A 20,168-nucleotide genomic window follows, 5' to 3' on the forward strand; every position below is an offset into this window, starting at 1 on the left:
CTCCCAACACCCCATGGACTGCATACACTATGTTCACCCATTCACTCTGTATATTTTATATCTCTATTATTGTTTTTATAATTTTTGTATACCTTTACCTCTCCTGTGTTTCACTCTATTTGCTGATGTTGCTGCTTTGACACCTGAATTTCCCTCCGGGGATTAATAAAGGTTCATTTTATCTTATCTTATCTTATCTTATACATTTGTCCAAATTGTTATTTAGGGCTCCTTTTTTGTGATGGTGCAGAACGCATTGTCGCACCGCACAACCAGTGTTTTTTAAGGGCACTGAGGTTATTTACTCGACTACACCAGTTTGGTATCTCGGCCTTGCGCCCCAGAAGGAGCAGCAGATTCGCTGGTTAATTTGTGTGCTCATGTGGACATCACACGTGTTGTTAAATAATTATTCTGCAGTTCCTACTGCAGTGGTAATCAACAGGCGATTTGGAGATGGTCGCATTGAAGATGGTTCACACTGTTCCATTAGATCGTAGATCAATTAAAACTGTCTGCTAATGACTCCATCAGGACTGTCCGTTCCCGTCGGTCATCCTCCCGGTGACTCTCCATTCAAAACACCAGATGTTTGTGGCAGTGATTAGCAATGTGATGTGATATCAGATTGTTCGGGTTCAATTTTATAGTGGTGCTCACTAAAAGTGCGCTTGGCACGCTCCTGATGCACTGAGCAGGGCGTACTTGTCTGCAATCTGCTCCGCGCTGCCGGGTTCATGAAAATAGAGCTCTCAGTCTCAGTGTTAGAGGCAATGCTTAAAATAAGCAAATTACTGTTCATATTTAATCAGTTTCACTTCTCTCCAGATACAAATTGTTTTTATTTTTATTTCAAACAGCCCCCTAATACCTGTTACTTGCAGATTCAGTCCTATTAGTTGCCTCAGCCTCCAGCGATATCAATTCGACAAACATCCGATCGCCCGCGGCTCAGCTCCTTGAATGTGAACGTTGTTTGCATTGCTAATTTTCCCCCACTTCGAAAAAAGTGAAAGGCTGAACAGATATATAAGACAGCTGTGTCTAAACGTGTGGGTGTGTGCATGGACAAAATCCAACAAAAGTTGAATACTGAGTGCTTTAATGATGGAAAAAAAATGTTGTGCCAGACAGACTGTAGGAATGCAGTGTTAATGTATGCTTTATCAATGCAATTTGTCTCCTTTCTCTGTCTGTTTGGTTCTTTAAAATAATTGGTTGAGGGTCTTTGTACAGTACTAACCCTGTACGCCTGTTTCTCCATCATTCTCATTATCTCAGATGCCACAGATCAGGGCCTGTATTTACCTGCTAAAAGTGACAATTTGGACTTAGATAAGGTATAAAGATAGGTATACAGATAAAGATAAATGCACTTTTACTCCAACTTCAATCAAATTTCAGAAGAGAGATGAACACACCTTGTGAGACCTTCTGTTTCGGAGGTGTTTATGAAGAATAAGAAGAAGCAGAAACAATACGTAGAATCTAGAGGAGGTAGTTTGATTTGAACATTTGATAGGAATAATGCAGTGCTGCAGTCAAAACATGCCTGTTTGGAACGGGCCAAATGCTCGACCTGTGTTGTTGCTGCTACTTGCAGTTTTCTCGAGAACCGCTCATACAAAAAACTTCACACTCGACGCTGCACCTCCTTACAGAAGGTCCTGAGCAATACACATGCCATGACATAGTATAGTATATGAAAAACATTGTATTATGTTACTATTCTAACTCATTATGATACGATACAACTTTATTTTCAGTTTGCACGGAAATTCATTTTGCATCCATAGGCAGCTCAATTTGAGAAAAATTACACATACAATAGACATACTGTTACCATAAACAAACAGACAAGTAAGACACATCAGTTGTACATAGAAGACAAAAACCAAAACACATCACAATTAACCATACATAACACATTAAAAAATGACCGTCTGTCCTCTGGATTTACATCTCCTTAGCAGCACATTAATTATTATTTAGCAACTAAATGGACTGTTGAACAAAAGCATTCTTCAGCCTGAGGCCCGAAATAACTTACAAAAGGCCCCTCAACTGTGTACTACTTACTGTGTACTAATTCAGAGGAAAACATTGTACTAGTACTACATTTACCTGACAAAGAAATAGTACTGGTTAAGTTAAGTTGCAGATTACGTGTCACGTCACCAAATTGCACCAAATTCAACAAAGCACTCCCTTTGGTCCCCAGCAATACACCCACCACATGTGGAATAGATCGGATGAATAGTTCTCGAGATATGTGAAGGACATAACCACCCAAAACTGTTAGAACTTTGGCAGAAAAGTGTGTATTTAATAAACTTTAATAATGAACTTTATTTGTATAGCACTTTTCCAAACATAGTTACAAAGTGCTTTACATACAGTTAACATCAAGATAAAAACAATACAGAATAAAAACATAGGCCAAAATAACATGTTGAACATAAGACTTAATAAAACAGTTTGTACAAAAAAGTCAGCAATAATGAAATTAAAACAAGGGATTGCTATAAAAAGGTCTCCCTGTAAAGGGAGGTTTTGAGGCATGATTTAAAAGAAGAAACAGAGTTTACTAGCCTGAGTTTTGTCAGTCATAGCAAGAATAAATAGGTTGTCAGGGTCTTTAAGAAACCTCTGGAGGTCTCTTAAATTTTAGAGCATTTTTAAGTCAAAACAAATTCAATGAATACGTTTAGGAGTAGAACTAACAGTAATGGCATGAGGCCAGTATTAATTGTTATCACCTGCAGGACTCTTGGATTCATCATGGCGCTCTTTGACGATATGAATTTGTCTGTATGTAATTAAATCTGAATCCAGTATGGAGCCTGTTAATCGAATCTGAATCTCATCGGGTCAAAGCAAATTTACATAATTTGTTTACACAATTGAACGGACAAATAAAATTTCAAAGCGCGGCACTTTGCTGACCTTTTTTTCTTGATTTGCATCAGTAAGTGCTTGCTCACCGCACTTGTCCACACTCACAGGACTGTGTCACAGTTGCACTTCTCTGTACGCTCTCGTAACGGTGAGCGGTGTGCCCACAGATTTTGAACGCCTGTATTGATTCCCTACGTTGGCAAACCCACTCGGAAGTGGAAGCCGGAGATGTGAGAGTACATTGGGAGGAGGAGGGAATCGGTAAGAGGATTTATAAAAATGTGAGGATTAGCAAATGCAAATATTTCGCTTGGAACCACAAAATAGAAACAAGTACTTGTTATGAATAGCTATAGAAAGAAATGAACATTCATTTTCGAGCCAGTTTACAGGGGAGATTAATTAGTCTCACCCAGTGACTCAGACGAGCCAGTACAGGTGGGTAGAACAAATCTTTAACTTATGACTTCATGTATTCAAACAGCCTGAATCAGACCAGAGCCGACAGAGAGATACAGCTGAATCAATACTTCTATACGTCTGGAAAGCCTGATAACACAGGCACATGTTGTTTCCATTTCCAAAGATGAAATGGTGTCATTTAATCTTTATGTTTTCCTCAATGTAAGCTTCCCCCTTGGTGACAGCAGCAAAGAGTTGAGATGACCTGCTGCAGACGCAGAGATTTCTAACAGATGTGATCACAATGCAAAACATTTTAATTAAATCACAGAATTTCTATCAATCGTTTTTTTTTGTAGGAGAGATTCACAGTCTCGGCTGACACGAGGGACGAGTTAGTCACAGTACCAACAACCGCTATCATCCTTTTTATTGTTGACTATGACAATAAAGGCATTTTAATTGTTAGAGAGAGAGACGTGGAGTTTTCTTGGTATCTTTTTGTCTATATCCTTATCTAAAGAGTTTCTCAAACCATCCTCACATTGCTATTAACCTCAAGGACTCAAGATGGCAAAATAAAGTATGGATTTAATTGTTGATTATTGATTTGTTTTTAATCACTTGTTACCTCATTTTGACACAGTGCTACCCTTAAACATACAAAACGTGTACATTTCTGGTAAAAACATAAAATATCTCACAAAAGCACATTTTTATTTAGAAACAACACTGAAATAATGTTACACACAACACACATTATCTGCACTTGCACACATTTCCCTTCACTCCCAGCAGATATTAGTGTTAAGGATGTCTTAAAGATATAAAATAGAAAGTTAGAATTTTAAAATATTATGTTTAATCAAAATCTTAATACCGTAGTATGGCAATCTCCACCCCCATTTTATTTCATTAAAGAAATTTGATTTAAAAATTCTCTTATTCTCTCGGAATTTTTTTCCAGTGACACTTTTATTTTATGTGACTTTTCATTTCATAATATCACTTTTCATTGCAGTCTCATCTTTAAATATTGAATGCTGAAAATGACATACGATTTACAAATGAACAAGTGTATATCATTATGAACGTTTAAAAACAAATGTTCATTCTGCAAAACCCACTTGTTTTGCAGAATGAATCCTGCCTAAAATCGAGATGAATACGACTGATGAAACATAGAATTGGCATCAAAATGGGCAAATCTCAATATGTATGCGATTCAAAAAGTGTAGCACCTTCTTTAGAATGTTAAATGACTGAGTCTGAGTATAATTCTGCAGTAATTATTTCGCCCAAAAGCCTTAATAGGTGTAACTATCCCCGTAGTTCTGTTTCTCTCGTGCTCTCTCTCTGTCTGTCTGTTGGTCTCTGTCTTTGCTCTGTTGCCATGGCACCTCAGCGCCTCACCTCTTCAATCTGTTTTTGTCTTCCTTCCTATTAAAGGCTCCATCACCTGAACCCGAAGCAGAGCAGACAACAGCAGCAGCAGCAGTAGCAGCAGCAGTGGAACCTGAATCACACGATGAAGTCTTTGGTAAGAGGTCAAACCACATCTTGAATTTTAATTTACATGCATATTGACATTACTCTGAACTCCCAGTGTTGGTCAGGCTTTCCTATTGAAGTCATATACATGTTTTTTATCCTTTTGACTGTTTAAATTAGTGAATAAAAGAGTTTTAGTAGTATTTAGCATAATTAGGAAAATCCCCCGTTATTGAGCAGACTAATGAATGAATGACACCCTCAGAAACTCTAACTCCATCAATAGAATCTCTTCTGCTGCAAATGTAGACTCAATGCAGAGAAGCATTGGTGCGCGGTAAATATAAGTAATGCAATCACACAAATGTGAGGATCAGCACCTCTAAATCTGAGGCCATGGTTCACAGCAGGAAACCGATGTATTGCCTACTCCGGGTAGGGAATGAGTCCTTACCCCAAGTGAAGGAGGTCAAGTACCTCGGGGTCTTGTTCGCGAGTGAGGGGACTATGGAACGTGAGATTGGCCGGAGAATCGGAGCAGCGGGGGGGCGGTATTGCATAACGCACCGAAAAGGGAGATGAGCCGGAAGGCAAAGCTTTCGAACTACCCGTCAATCTTCGTTCCTACTTTCACCTCTGGTCATGAGGGCTGGGTCAGGACCCAAAGAACTAGATCGCGGGTACAAGCGGCCGAAATGGGTTTCCTCAGGACGGTGGCTGGCGTCTCCCTTAGAGATAGGGTGAGAAGCTCAGTCATCCGTGAGGAACTCGGAGTAGAGCCGCTGCTCCTTTGTGTTGAAAGGAGCCAGTTGAGGTGGTTCGGACATCTAGTAAGGATGTAAGTCAAGGCACGACCAGCTGGGAGGAGGCCACGGGGAAGACCCAGGACTAGGTGGAGAGATTATATCTCCACACTGGCCTGGGAACGCCTCGGGATCCCCCAGTCAGAGCTGGTTCATGTGGCCCGGAAGGGAAGTTTGGGGTCCCCTGATGGAGCTGTTGCCCCCGCGACCTGACCCCGGATAAGAGGTTGAAGATGAGTGAGTGATCACACAAATGTATGATTGTTTAAAAAGCTACTTTTTGAACTGGATATATCATAACTAATCAGCTGAGGGCGTTTTACTGTCCAAAACAAATTATCATCGAATGAAATATAGATTTTGAGGTAGTTTCTGAGGCCTTAGTCATGACGCACAGTGGGAAGCACTGAAGTGTGTTAATCAAGAAATCAGCAGAACCTGGAATGAGCCGTAATTCCACATCGACCCGGTAGCTCCTTTAACTCAGCTGTCTTAACTCAATCTGGGGTTTTTTTACGCAATAATGAAAGGCACCTGCTTCACAACCATAGACTGTATATAAGAAGTGGACATATGGCGCCTTCAAATGGGTTGGTATTTACCATGTTCACGAGAAGAGTTGTATTCACGACCTCGTAAGTGGAAGGTTTCTGAAAGCTCCGAGTTCACGAGTTGTGAAGTGTTTGTTGACGTTGTCAGAAATGGTGGAGGCCATGGAAGTTCATTTTTCGTCGCATAATAAGTTAATATATTGTAATTTTAGCCGTATATTGTTTTTCTTCGTAATTTTATAATATGTCTGAGGAAAATGTTGATATTCCCAACGGCCTCATCTTCCTCCTCTGTCATTATGCCTTTGCATTTCCTGCATTATGTTACCCACTTGCTACCTTGCTAAATTGTTAGCCTCTGTGGCTTACAGACGCTGACAGTAACATTAATATTGCCGTCGCTTAGCAGCGGTGTTCTCACGACTTAACCACTTCAACGCCAAGCATATCGTGTACACGACTTCCCATGTTGTCAACACGAGCTCACGAGTTTAATTTGAAGGAACCAGTAGTCACCGTGACGTCACCCATTGGTTTGTGGACTGTCATTTTGAAGCCTTGGGTTTGTCATTTTGTCTGCCACCAACTTGGTTTTTGGCCGTTACCATCTTGTTTTTTGCAACCAGAAATGACATATAGAGGGTGGAGCTAAGTACGACCGAACGCTGAATAAGACATTTTTAGGCTACCAAAATGTTACAATTAATTTTCATATCTGAAAACACACTGTGAAAGTTGTAAGACAAAAACACAGATTACTCCCAGACCGGACAACGCCGTGGTAGCGACCTGTCAATCAGAAGGTAACCCCGCCCTAAAGCATCCCCTGCTTTATGGTCTATCTGACTCTAAATGGGACCATAATTTACTAAATGAACATCATGCTGTATTGAAGAAGACTTGAAACTAGCGATTGAGACCATACACTCATGTTTACAATGTTTACTGAGGTAATAAATCAAGTGAGAAGTAGGATCATTTTCTCATAGACTAATATACAATCAGACTTCTTTTAGCAACCAGAGGAGTCGCCCTCTGCTGGCTGTTAGAAAGAATGCAGGTTTAAGACACTTCACTTCTCAGACCTGGAGGTTCACAACACTGGCTCAGAAGCTGTTAATCCTGCAGCATGACATTTGTTTGAAGTGAGCAGCAGTCTGCCTGGTGAAAAGTTAGCAGCTTACCATGATGAATGAAACTTAGTGGTTTGTGGAAGCCAACCGTTCCTCATAATAAGAAAACCTCAGAAGTCAGTGTTCCAGGCACCCCAAAGTTTTCTTTCTCCCAGTCGTGCGCTTAGAAAAGTTTTCCCTTGTCACATTCAGTGTGACGTGTGCGGGGGGGTTAAAAGGAGCCTTTGTAATACTGCAGCTCAGCAGAGGAGGGCAGAGTTTGTTGGCACTAAATTGATTGATTTCAACGCTTGATGCTTTTACAAATTACGACAAAGAGGATTATCCTGAGGCCAGAAGAAAACTGCAACTGCTAGTGGAAATTTACAGATTTTTTTCTTTTATCAACAGCTGTGATTTAATTCTAATCAAAGGCAAATCAGATTGGATTTTCTGCTGTAATTTATGCATGGTGCATGCATAATAGATCAAGCTATATAAAATTATACAACAGAAAAGCTCAATCAAGAGTTAGCATAAATTACAAGTTTGTGAGATCTCCAATGTCTTTTTTTTTTTTTATGCCACTTTGAATGAAACCATCAGCGTCTCTTGAGGGGTCCCGTTGGCTCTCGTCAACTTTGATAGTAGGAGCTGAGTGAAGATGCAACCTCCCAGAGTGAAGCAAATTATTCTTTTCCTCACATACAATGTGGCTGCGGATCCAAACATCACTGACTTGCAGAGTGTTGGTTTCTCGTATAGCTGCCTGTTGGGATTTGGTGGTATGCCAAACATGTATAATAGAGCAAAGTAATATGGAGAGGGCAAGTTGGTTCATTCTGCAAGGGAATAAAACCCTCAAGACATTGACCACATTTTGTGTAGGAAGAGCAGCGAACGTTGAAGAGATGGGGAAGGGAAGACAAGCGCAGCCTGTTCTCTCCCTTCTGTGTCAGTCTCGATTGTTTATCAGGGTGAGCTGAGGTGAAATGCAAGAGAGGGGAAGGATCCGGCCACGTGTACTGACTGAAGTAGTTACAGTACAAGAGATAATAGGAAGCTTGTAACTGCTCCTTTGGGTGTGTGCTTGTTAAAGGTTTGGATATCCAATATTATTTACTGTTATACAGTAACTTTCAATAGATATTTTAAGAGTTCAAAACATTACGATTCCCTTCTTCCTGACCTTTCTTCTTCACGGGGCAGAATCGCCTCTGAACCATCACAGGCAGATCAAATGTAATTGAAACCCCAGAGATGATAATAATACTAGATGGATTCATAGTCTACTACTAGGGCTAAATGATAACTCAAATTATTAACAATGTCTTCACAAGCTTAAAGGTGAAAGAATCATTCAGCAACTCTTGATTTTGATGGCAATAATGATAAATGTCACCAGCAAATTTACTCTGGTAGCTAATTAACATGTTTTATGTAATATGGATGAGTTTGCCAAACCACAAAATGTCTGACGAATAAGCTCTCAGCATGCCAGTATCTGTACTTTTTAACCCGTCCAAAGATTGTTTAGTGGACAGATTTTTTGAGGTGAGTCTTTTATTTCCAGATAGATATTCTAGCTGATCGCATCACAATCTTTCAGACGGGTAGCTACAGCAGCTAGCTTAGTGAGTGAAGCCGACACTGGCAGATAATCATAATATATATCATAATATAGTTTTAAGTGTATTAAAGCTCGATTATTCAGGAACTCCAGGTTTCAGAGCTGTGAAGCAGCTAGCTAGTTCTGTCTTTAAACTAATGTTAGCTCCAGCAGCTATAGTGAAGAGCTGTCAGCAGTGTGTTTGATGGATGGAAAATAATTGTTAATGTCACATGTAACCTTAAGGTAACAGTCCTACTACCAGAGGGCTTGGTCATTTCTCCATAGAAAAACAAGCCATGTTTAATTAGTTAAAGTGAAGAAGAAAAGGACCCCGGATCCTATTTAGGACTTAATGGTGGACATGGTAATTTATTCTTTTAAATTCATTTTTTAAAACACTGGGTAAAACAATTTTTCAATTATGCTTGATTTAATAATTCATTTAGTTTGACATTTAAAATTAATCAGTTATATAATTAAAAAACACATAGATCTGTGTCCTATTTTGAATTATTAATTTTTTGTTTTACCTCAGTGTAGAAGGGCTAAATGAAAAAATAATAAGTTAAGGCAGAGGAATTGAATTTACATTAATTTGTTGCCTATTTAGTTTGTTGTTTACAGTTATCTGAATAATTCATTATCTTGGAGTTGAACCAGGCGTCAATGAGAAACACACAGAGTTGGGTAGGAAAATACATATTGTTGCCAGTGGCAATGGTGTTTTTTTTATTGCTATTTTTTTTTTATCTGGGGTTCAGAGGCCAGGTGACCCCTTTGAAAATGGCCATGCCCTTTTTTTCCTCACCAAAATGTAGCGCAAGTTTGGAGCGTTATTTCCTGACGCTATTATGACATGGTCGATACAGGGTTTATGATGATAAACTGTGAATTAGTGTTACGATTTTTTTTATGATGCAGTAGGCATACTTTTGACAATTTCTATACTGTGTTTATGAACTAAATTACTGATTAAATAGACTATATAGTGACTGTGGAGGACACCCACAAACAAAGCTCATCAAAACACAGTATAGTCATGAATAGATATGGAGGAATCTGATCTGATTGTGCCTTTCGCATCAGTTTGGGTCCTCTATTACAGAGTTAATGCACTTTAGTAGTGATTATTATTATTATACAACAAATATGAAATCCTTTAGGGTGGATGCACTAACCGACTGGTTTTCAAAGAAAGGTCAATATTGACCTAATATTATGCCAAACCAATTCCTCAGCCCGGCGGCAGTGTGTTTGTCTATGATTAAATTGTGTCTGTATTGATGAGCCTGTAATCGTGCCTCCTTGTGCGGAGGGAAACTGTGACTATCTGCTGTTCCCACTGATGCTTTTATTATCGGCAGGAAAGTTCTACCTTGCAGAGGCTTCGTCAGATTGATCTGTTAGCTACTCGATACGCTCCCTTCTCCCGCAGCTAATTGATGTTCCTTGTGTTTAACACTTGCCATTGATCAGCGTGGGGCAGACTTAGAGGATCCACCGCTGACACGAGTGATACTTCAGAGAAAGTCGCCCACGCAACACAATCACTTTTAGCCGTTCGCGGGACGATGTGGTTACCAAGCACGGACGTGAAACTATCTGACATCTATCTCAGGTTTGCTCTTTGCTTTAGTCATTTAACGGCTTGATGCTATTATTTTCTTGGCTGACCTCACACAGATGCTCGTGGCAGCTCGTGATGAGAACAGGAATGAATTCGGATGCAGGTTTAAGTGGCCATCTCTTTAAAATGGGAGGTAAGCAGCAGACGAAAACATGATCTGACTGCAGTGTCTGCCACGCACATTCAGGTTTTCTAAGGAGTTTGCTTCAAAGTCAACATTATTGAGCTGTACCTACACCATGAAGAGAAATAATTAGCTTGGTTTTAGGTTGATGAAAAATGGTGAATGACTGTGCCCGAGAAGGTGAGTAAAAGCTTACAGAGTGACCTTAAAGAGCAGTTTGTCTTGATTAAGGTTTGTTAGGGGGATGAGTGGAAATCAAAGCTCTTATCATAATGTGTTTGATTCGTCAAAAAGCTGCTTCTGAGCGCCGTAGATTCCGCTTTGATGCTCAATATGTAACCAGCTCTTTGCTCAGTCACCACTGCTTTCTGATAGTGTGTAAAAATCCCATTTTCTTATCAGCTTCTAACTCTTACTGCGGGAACATTGCTGTTAGGATACATTTGAAAACCTTCCTCTTACCTGTGCACCAAGGCTGAACTAATTTTGCACCATTAGGTTGATTCAGGGTGCCGGGGCAAAATGAAAAGAAAAAGGAATTGCCACCAAATTGGCACAGTGCGAGTGGTTTATGACGGGCAGGTTAGCCGTGCTTTATTGGAGCCTGTTTTGGTGAAGTTGTCATCAGCAGGCGTCATGACTCATCCCGGCCTGTCCAGCGTCTGGGGATGTCTCCATGCAGCACTTCCTGTTTGCACTGCTTTTCCACTGAAGGGCAAACACCACCATCAGCTGTACGGCTGTTAAAAGCCCATTACGGCCCCATTACCTGGCCCGGCCCTGCAGCAGGGCCCCCGCTCAGCAAAACAGACCACCCTCTATCAGTCTGTCCGCCTGTTCTGTCCTGACTCTGTCTGGGTCACTGTTGCTTCATCATCACAGGGTGAAAGTGAGAAGAAATGAACACCAGTTGCGGATAGAAAATCAAGGAGAGCCAGAAAAATAGTGGAATGGACTGTGGTTGCCTGCAGCCATTTTAGTAGCTTAAAGGGGCCATACGGAAAGTTTTGCATGCTTTGTTTAACCCATTTATATAAGAACAACAGAACAGGACATATAAGATGCTAGACCAGTCGTTCCCAAAGACTGGGTCGGGACCCACAGGTGGGTCGCAACAGATTTTATTAAGGTCTGCAGAATTTCTTCTATAGTCTTTTATTTAAGATTTAAATCTGCAGTACACCTTTGAGCCACATGAGGGAACCTGCATGTTTGTATTGTTCTGATTCACTCATCCCAACTCGTCACGTACTGACGCTTTGTCAGACCCCTCGGCGTCACTTTTTCCGGTGCACTAAACACGTGCTTAATGTTGTGAATTAAACAAAAATACTTGCTTAGGTTTAAGGGAACAAAACCACTTAGTTAGGTTAAGGAAAAAACATCATGGTTGGGCTTAAAATGACTTTGTTTTTACAGTGCAAATGTGACTTGATGTTGTGAACACAGGACACGAATAAACAGCTGATTATAAAGTGAAAGTGAAACGCACAGGTCTCCTGGATGAAAGCCTTGTGTTTGTTGGACCCGTCCACCTCCCCTCCCAATCACCCCGGTGTGTCTCTTTCGCTCTTTATTATACGTCACCAGAGCACTTTCTCTGAGCGTTTATTGTTGCCATGGATGGGTTTACATTGTAGTTAATGGAAAGCCCGGTGCGTCTTCTACCGCACAAGGCACAAGGGTGCCTTGTGCAGCGCTATCTAACGTCCACGGCTGTGACAAAGTGTCGGTATTCGACGCCCTGGGAGTGAGAACAGGCTGGATAACTGTAGCCTACTTATAACATTGAATCTAATATGAAAGGCTATAGCGTACATTCTGTTTGTTTTACCGATGAGAGGAAATTAAAAAGCCTGTTAACTCCACCGAAATGCTAGGTTCTCCTGTATGAATGCACCTAAATTGGTCTCATTTATTAAGTATTTAACATGTGCATATGTTTTCCATAATACAGGCATAAAACGAAGTTGTGATTTATCAAACGTATATCTCTTTGAAATGGCTGGTTTACCTCTTCAAGATAATATGAGGTGATGCGGGAATGGCCGTAAAAATGGTCAGGAACGTTTATTACCTTCGCCAAGGAGGTTTGTTTGTCTCTGTCTGTTTGTCTGTCCTTCTGTTAGCAGGATAACTCCAAAAGTTTGCGATGGATTTGAATGACATTTTTTGGAGGGGTGGGGTGTGGCACAATGAACAATCCATTTGATTTTGGTGGTGATCCGGACCATGATCACCAGGAATTGTTTTACGGATTCTGATGTAACTGATGACGTGTGACCCCGACATATTACACGGAAACACACCGTGGTAATAATAAGCCTTACCACCTCACGGTACCACCAGCTGTGAGCTGTGACCTGTTTTTAAAGTCACGCACCTTGGCGGAGGTCTGCGCTCTCCGAGTGCCATTCTAGTTTACGCATAAATTCACACTTCTCGTGATACATAAGGCCTATTGTGAATTGGGTTGCGATAGTTTTTTATTTTTAAAAAGTGAGTCCCCGGAAAAAAAAGTTTTGGAAATACTGGGCTAGACACTTTTGTCATACAGTTTGTTTTCTCCTGAACATATACTGTAAAGACCAGGAGGTTCTGTCACTCAAATCAAATCAAATAAATCAAATCAAATAGAATCTAGTGATTGTCTTTCAGAACAACTCAACACATCCAAAAAGTTACTAGACACTTTTTTGGGAACCAAATGCACAAGAGTGCTTACATTGCCTGAGGTAGTGCTTTAGATTGAAGTGCAGCACATAATCCTCCGAATGGCTACCCAGGATATACTTCAGAATACAAAGACCAAATTAATTTTCCAATTTTTCATGCCTGAGGTGTTTTAGTCTCTGCTTATTTAACTTTTCTCCATTGTTCTCTTCAGTGAAATTTATGGCATCTTAATTCCTCCTCCTGTGAATCCCGTCGGGATATGAGTTGATTTCACCTGTCAGCGGATGCTTTAGAAAAGGGTTGTCAGGAATGTGAAATGTAAATAATGGGCTAAAAAAACTTTGTCTTATAAAAGAAAGTACATTTAAGAACAGATCATCACTCTCTTTAAGCCGTGAGGCTGTCAGGTTCATACAAAGAGAACACAGGGGTGCGAGTTTAAAGAAGGTTTTGGCTCTTTCTCTTCTTTAAAAGAGATTGATTTTTCCTTATAATTACTTTGTTGTTGTGCTTCAGTCTCTTCCTACACCCACACTCATGAAAATGACTTTGATGAGATGGATCAATGTGGGTTACCTAATCTCTTAACTTTGCATACATACACCAGTTCTCATGCAAAAGAGTTGGTTGTATATGAAAAAGTTTTGATTACTCGAGGAGCTGTGTCAACATATTCCTTTAATTTTATTCATTTATTTGTTCCTTTACACAATGGCTTTTTTCCCCCTGTTGTTGTTAAGCTTTGCACGTTTCCTCCTGGCATCAAGTATGCCGTCAACACAAGGACGAGAGGAAAGAGCTAGAGACCAGATAAACACCCGACTGCATTCAGTCAGCAAGTGACCGCTCCTGCAGTGGGCCCAGAGGACAGTTTTTTTAGCCTCATATCACATCGTCTGTGCTGAGAAACTGCACACACACACACACACACACACACACACAGTCTCTGAGGCAATAATTCTGCTTTCTGCTGAATACTTTGTTTGGGAAGGTCTGTGTGATGAGGCTGCTGGGAAAGCTGACACAGTAATACTCTCTGGCTATGACAGCAGAATTAATGAAGGAAGGAAAAATTGCATATAATTAGACACACACAAAAAAATATACTGTGTATACACAGCGAAATCACGAAAACTGTATAGATCATATTTATATGATCTATCTATACCACAACCCCCTGAAAGCGCAAACAGCAAAGATAACTGAATTCTTAATCTTCCTTAATCAAAAGAGGCTCAACATTTTAAAACGTAATAGCATTTGATGGAAAAACTGACAAAGCAAGCGGCTGACAAATCCGAGTCCGATCAATTTTCATGTCGGATTCATTCTTTCTGCAGGTCACACTTGAGCTTTCATCAAGGAAATTGAATGATATTGGTGTGAGCCAGTTATCACTTCTTTCATACACTATGTGCATCCCTTGTAATTGCTTTAGGGACCTACCGGCTGCCCTTGAAATCTTAAGGGTGGAACAGGCGGCATTGATTTGGTCTGAGCCTGGTGGGGGTTAGTCAGAGTGCTCTTCCTTACCGAGAGTGAACTGCGAGAAGATCTATCTAAGACTCCCCACCTCTCTGTCCGCTCGTTACTAACTCTGTAGAGAAGCTTCTGAAAACACAGATCAACCCGTGATGAAAACAGATCACATGTTCTTTAGAAAATAGATTTTTCCCTATGAAGTCTGGGGAATATTTAATATCTGGTTTAGTTTCTGCACAACTCCCTCTGCTTTCTGCATTAAGGATAGTACTTCCTTCCTTATTCTGCTCACATCATTGCTTGCTGTAAACACTAAGTGTAATATTTTTTCAGTGGATAAACAAGTGTAGGGAGTACAAAGGCTCATAGCCTGAAAATATTAAACAGGTCTTCATAAAACCAAAATAATTATTCTTTGGGATAATCTTCTGGAACTGTTTTTTTTAGCTCATTCACACACTCCCGAATTCACGTTTAAAAGTACTTTACACACCGAATTACAAACACTGAAAAGGAAATAAAGCATAAAACATTAAAATGCAAATTAAAATGTTCAGTCAAACGCAGTGGAGAACATAAAAGCATTTAACCTGGATTTAAAGGTAGTGAAGGTGAGGTTTCCATGTCATACCAGTTCTACCCATGCCGGTATGCGTCAAATATAACAGTGGTTCCCAACCTTGTGTCCGGGCACCAAAGAACACAGGGATGTGTCTGCTCTGAGGTTGTCAAAATTAGATTTGCACATGTATAACTAAAATCATAATCTTTAAGTCCAAAAGGCAAAATATATTGAAAAAAGATAGATAGATGTAGTCATTTCAAAAATTCACAATTTGTTTTTATCTAACGAAACATTCTGCTTCAATCCATATTTGTTGGCGTTTAGCCTTTCAAAAACAAAATTTTCACTGCAGTCAAAAATCGTTGGCATTCATTTGCAGTCCTGCTTACATACACCTGTTGAATGGTATACTGGAATTTCAGTATTCATTCCCACACCCCTTACTGTTCTGTTTTGGTACAGCAACGCTGGTGAGAGCGGCTAGAGTGAACCAAAGCAGTAAAGTTGCAGGCAGTAAAAATAGTTAGCAAAAAGACGCTAAAACGCTCCATAGAGCTGAAGGTAAATGCAAAGTCAGGTGGGTTTAAACAACAGTACATTATACAAATACACCCATGTTTATATCTGTTTATTATATGAAGCATATAGTTCATATAGTCAGCAATGAGTCGGGCTTCATTGCTATTTTTTATGTAAATTGTCATTGCCGCAATGGCCCGGATTTGATTCCAGCTTTGCAGACTTTTTTGCATGTCACACCCCTCCCTCTTACCTCGTTTCCCCATTTTTCTCTACACTACTCTAAAGGTGAAAAATGCCCCCAAAAGTAATCCTTTAAAAAAATAAAATATGGAAGCTTTCAGACTAGCCCAAGTCATGGTGTTGACAAAATCATGCAGGAAAATATGACTTACTTTATGTCCTCTCTACCTCCTGCCACCCTTTGTTTGCCTTCTACTAATTCATCTACACTGGAATGGCAACCATGTGCTTTTTTGTATGTGAGTTTTGCTGATTTGCATCCATGTGTACGTACTATATATTCTCCCTGATATTGTCTGAGCACTGCTGACTGTGCATACAACACAGTATTGAGAATATGTATGAGTGTGTTTCTCTGCTGTGCATTTGTCAGCTGTACACATATATATAAGTGCAGTGGCTCAGTCATTTGTCTCTGTGGCCGAGGCTGGCACTAGCCAGTACGGGCCCTGGCACTGCCAACACGAAGCACCTCCTCTCATTCCCCCTCAAAAGATCTGATTGTTAACGGGCAGCTTCCATCACTGGACCAGTGTTCTTTGGTTTGACACCATTGTTCAGATTCTCCCTTTCTGTCCCCTCTCACCTCGCTTTCTCTCTCTCTCTGATCGCTTTCCCTTTCTTTCAAGTTTTTTCTCTCTCTCTCTTACAGATGGAGGAATGAATTTCAAGATCACTCAATAATGTAAAAGCTACAACATGCACTGCATGCAAATTCTTATGATCTGCCAAATCTGTGTTCGTTCCCACCTGTCTGCAGCTTTTTTCGAATGGCTTTCATGAAAACGCACACCATGCATCTGTGCATTCTGCGTCTGTGTGTGTGTGGGCCATGTTGTAAGAGATTGTGCCTCGGTGTTGCCATGAGTTCAGGAGGCCACGTCATCTGGCCTCGACCATCTGGCAGGACAATCACTGAGTGTGTATGTGTGGTAGCAGCTGGGGCTGTGGCTACAAGAGTCCAAGGGGAGGGGATGATGGGTAACCAAGAGAGTACAAAAGTACTACCCTAGCTACTGCATCCCATATGTCGGACAAGATGAACTGGACTCCTTTCCCCTCGGAAAAGAAAACAACAAACTCAACCTAAAGTGGTATGTGTGATCGTTAGGGATGTTCCGAACGACTAATTTCCCTGAAGAAATTTTAAACTTAGACTAGTCGACTAGTCTGAAAGTAAGACTCAAAACAGTCAAAATTGATCGCTAATCACATTTTTCAACAACCAAATCGTATTTGAAATGCAGCGAAAATCAGTATGTCCACAGTGTCCGCTCCAGTTGCCCGGTTAAGAATGCGCTTCACGGACCTGGTGTGTGTGTGTGTGGTGTAATATTTGATGAAACGCCAGCGGGGACTGTGGTCTGAGAGGAGTCATGGTTTGGCATCGCTTATTGGCTACCATTAGAATCTTAGTGTGCAAGTTTTATTACCTTCCATCTTCTCTTCCTCTCTCTTTGTCTCAAACACTTACGGCGCTCAGCTCTTGATCGTCTCTGTAACGTTAATTGTCGCAGCCCTCAGTCCCCAAAAGTCAACATTTATTGAAAAAAGATAGATGTAATAATTTTTCAAAATTCACAACATGTTTTTATCAAACGAAATATTCTGCTTCAATCCATATTTGTTGGCGTTTAGCCTTTCAAAAACGTCTTTTTTTTACTCTCCTGCACGCACTTGTATTAACGGGTGGTCTAGCATAGCAGACATTCAAAGCTTCATTTGAAAACCTCAATCAAAGCGCTGAATGGAAAAAAACTGACATTTACATGTGTACACAATAAAATAATGATAAGTTTAACCGACTAGTATTTCTGGTGCCGACTACAGAGGGTAGCAACGTTTAATCGACTAGTCGGCTCATTGGGCACATCCCTAGTGGCCGTATATAAACCTCATGTTTTATCCAGAAACATACAGATTGTGTCTCAATCACAGTTCACACCTGGCAATAGATTGTGTCTCAAGTGTGGCTCACCTGACTGCTTGTCTTCGGATTTTCTCCACTGCTCACATTTGATTTTATCTGTGGGACCCCTCCGACAGATGGTGAACAGAGAAAGATCCACATTCATGCTCACCTAACACAGCTGGCGGGGACAACGGTGTCTTTTCGGTAGCTCGCCTTGGGTCCAAATTAAAACACTTTGTCTGAGTTGTTTGGCATCAGACATTCAACAGAATTTTCATCTGTGAAGGAAAAAGTGTCACATTACAATCACAGTTGACCAAGCGGGCCTTCAGTGCAATTAGGGATGCATACTTCACTACACACATATGTGGTCACATGTGGCCTTGACCACGGCCAAATGTTGCCTGAGCAGTTGGATCTCAATTACCACATTTATACTCAGCCTTTCCTTGTGATTTGAGCGGATCAGATGGCTATTGAATATCCAAAAAGTGTGCAGTTGGGCCTACCAACTTCCAGAAATGACAGATGCTAACGGGATCAATGCTTCCTGAGTGCTTTTTGGGTGCACCTGTTGCACAACATCAGCAATGCTTTATTGACGTATGATTTGGTGTAACATAAAACGTTGTGTCTTCAGTGGGTGAAAATACTGAATAGCTGCTAGATCTTGGACAGAGCACTGGTCACAGCTATGCAGGGTTAATGCCATCCTGTTTTATTATGCCTCCGTGCCAACGACAGTCGCGGCCGGAGGCTTTATGTTTTTGGGTTGTTCGTCCGTCCGTCCGTACCATTCTCGTGAGGGCGATATCTTACGAACGCTTTGAGGTAATTTCTTCAAAATTGGCACAAACGTCACCCTGGACTCAAGGATGAATTTATTCGATTTTGGTGGTCAAAGGCCACTGTAGCCTCATTTCCATCCTATTCTCTTGAACGCGATATCTCAGAAATACCTGGAGTAAATTTCTTCAAACATCCATTTGGACTCAAGGATGGACTAATTAGATTTTGGTGGTCAAAAGGTTCAAGGTTTTTGGCAGTAACTCAAAATTCATATGCTAATTATGACAATTTCATACAAATTTCTAATTGGATAAAATGATGAAGTGATGACCTTTTGGACAGACATGGATGTAAACTGCAAGTTGACTGCTTGGCAGAGGCGGTAATTCTAGTTCAGACTATACTGTTGTATTTACCAGCAGATTCTGATTCAGATCTTTTTGAGGGTTAGGGTTTTGAGGTCTTGGGTGCCTGACAGACAGAGCAGTGTGTTTCTGACTGTGTTGGGACCTAAAGATCTCAGGATGATAAGTTTATTGTGCCAGCGGTCACGCAGAAGAAATCAAAGTTTAATGTCTCAGTTGAAGCCTTTGGCACAAGCATCCAGCTGGCTTACGTCATGTCCACTGCCCTGTTGAAATGTGTGTGTATGTATAAATGTGTTTTGGCCTCTCATGTCTCCATGTGTGACGAAACATCCCTGAGCACTCTAATCTTCTTCTGTGTTGTCCCACTGTCCTATTAGAGACACCCATTCATACCGGCTGCCAGTGAAAGCCTCATCCTCCACAAACTCTGTCCTGACAGAGATATAGTACTGTACTAATACACCAGGCTGAACTGAAATTAAGATTCATGACTGAGCTCTTAGAAAAATATAATTAACCTCAAATCACTGTATAATACTGTGCTTAATCCAGAAGTCCCAGTGAAGTCCCAGTGAAGTCCCAGTGAAGTCCCAGTGAAGTCCCAGTGAAGTCCCAGCACGCTGTAAGAATATCTATGCGTAGTGCTGAACGGTCGATTTGTTGATTGTACATACAAATCTTTCAAGTAATTTGTCAAACATTTAATGGTTCTTACCTCTCAAATATGAGATTTGGCTGCCTTTCTCTTTTTAATGTCAATGTAAATTTAATATATTTGCATTGTGGACTGTTGCGGTCGAACATAGCAAACAATTTGAAGATGTCAACTGAGGCTCTGGGTATATGTGATGGGCGTTTTTCACTATTTTCTGAAATTGTTTAGATTAAACATGATTGATGAACAGATAATGAAATTAGTACATGTTAGTTACAAACAGAATAAAGCTGTGTTTTTATTTGGTGTGACCCAGGCTGTTGTCATACACCGTTCATA

The 20,168-nt window shown here is 40.6% G+C and overlaps 1 protein-coding gene across 1 annotated transcript in view; it reads left to right on the forward strand.

Moving 5' to 3' along the window:
* The window catches only part of LOC119496528 (myelin basic protein-like), a 52,076-nt gene that overhangs the window by 22,571 nt on the left and 9,337 nt on the right, over positions 1 to 20,168 (forward strand). The window contains exon 3 of the mRNA XM_037783908.1: positions 4,750 to 4,840. Within this exon, the coding sequence (XP_037639836.1) occupies positions 4,750 to 4,840 (91 nt within the window). The remainder of the gene's footprint in view (positions 1 to 4,749; positions 4,841 to 20,168) is intronic.

The sequence above is a fragment of the Sebastes umbrosus genome, chromosome 11 (genome assembly GCF_015220745.1).
Source record: "Sebastes umbrosus isolate fSebUmb1 chromosome 11, fSebUmb1.pri, whole genome shotgun sequence".
Taxonomy (NCBI): Eukaryota; Metazoa; Chordata; class Actinopteri; order Perciformes; family Sebastidae; genus Sebastes; species Sebastes umbrosus.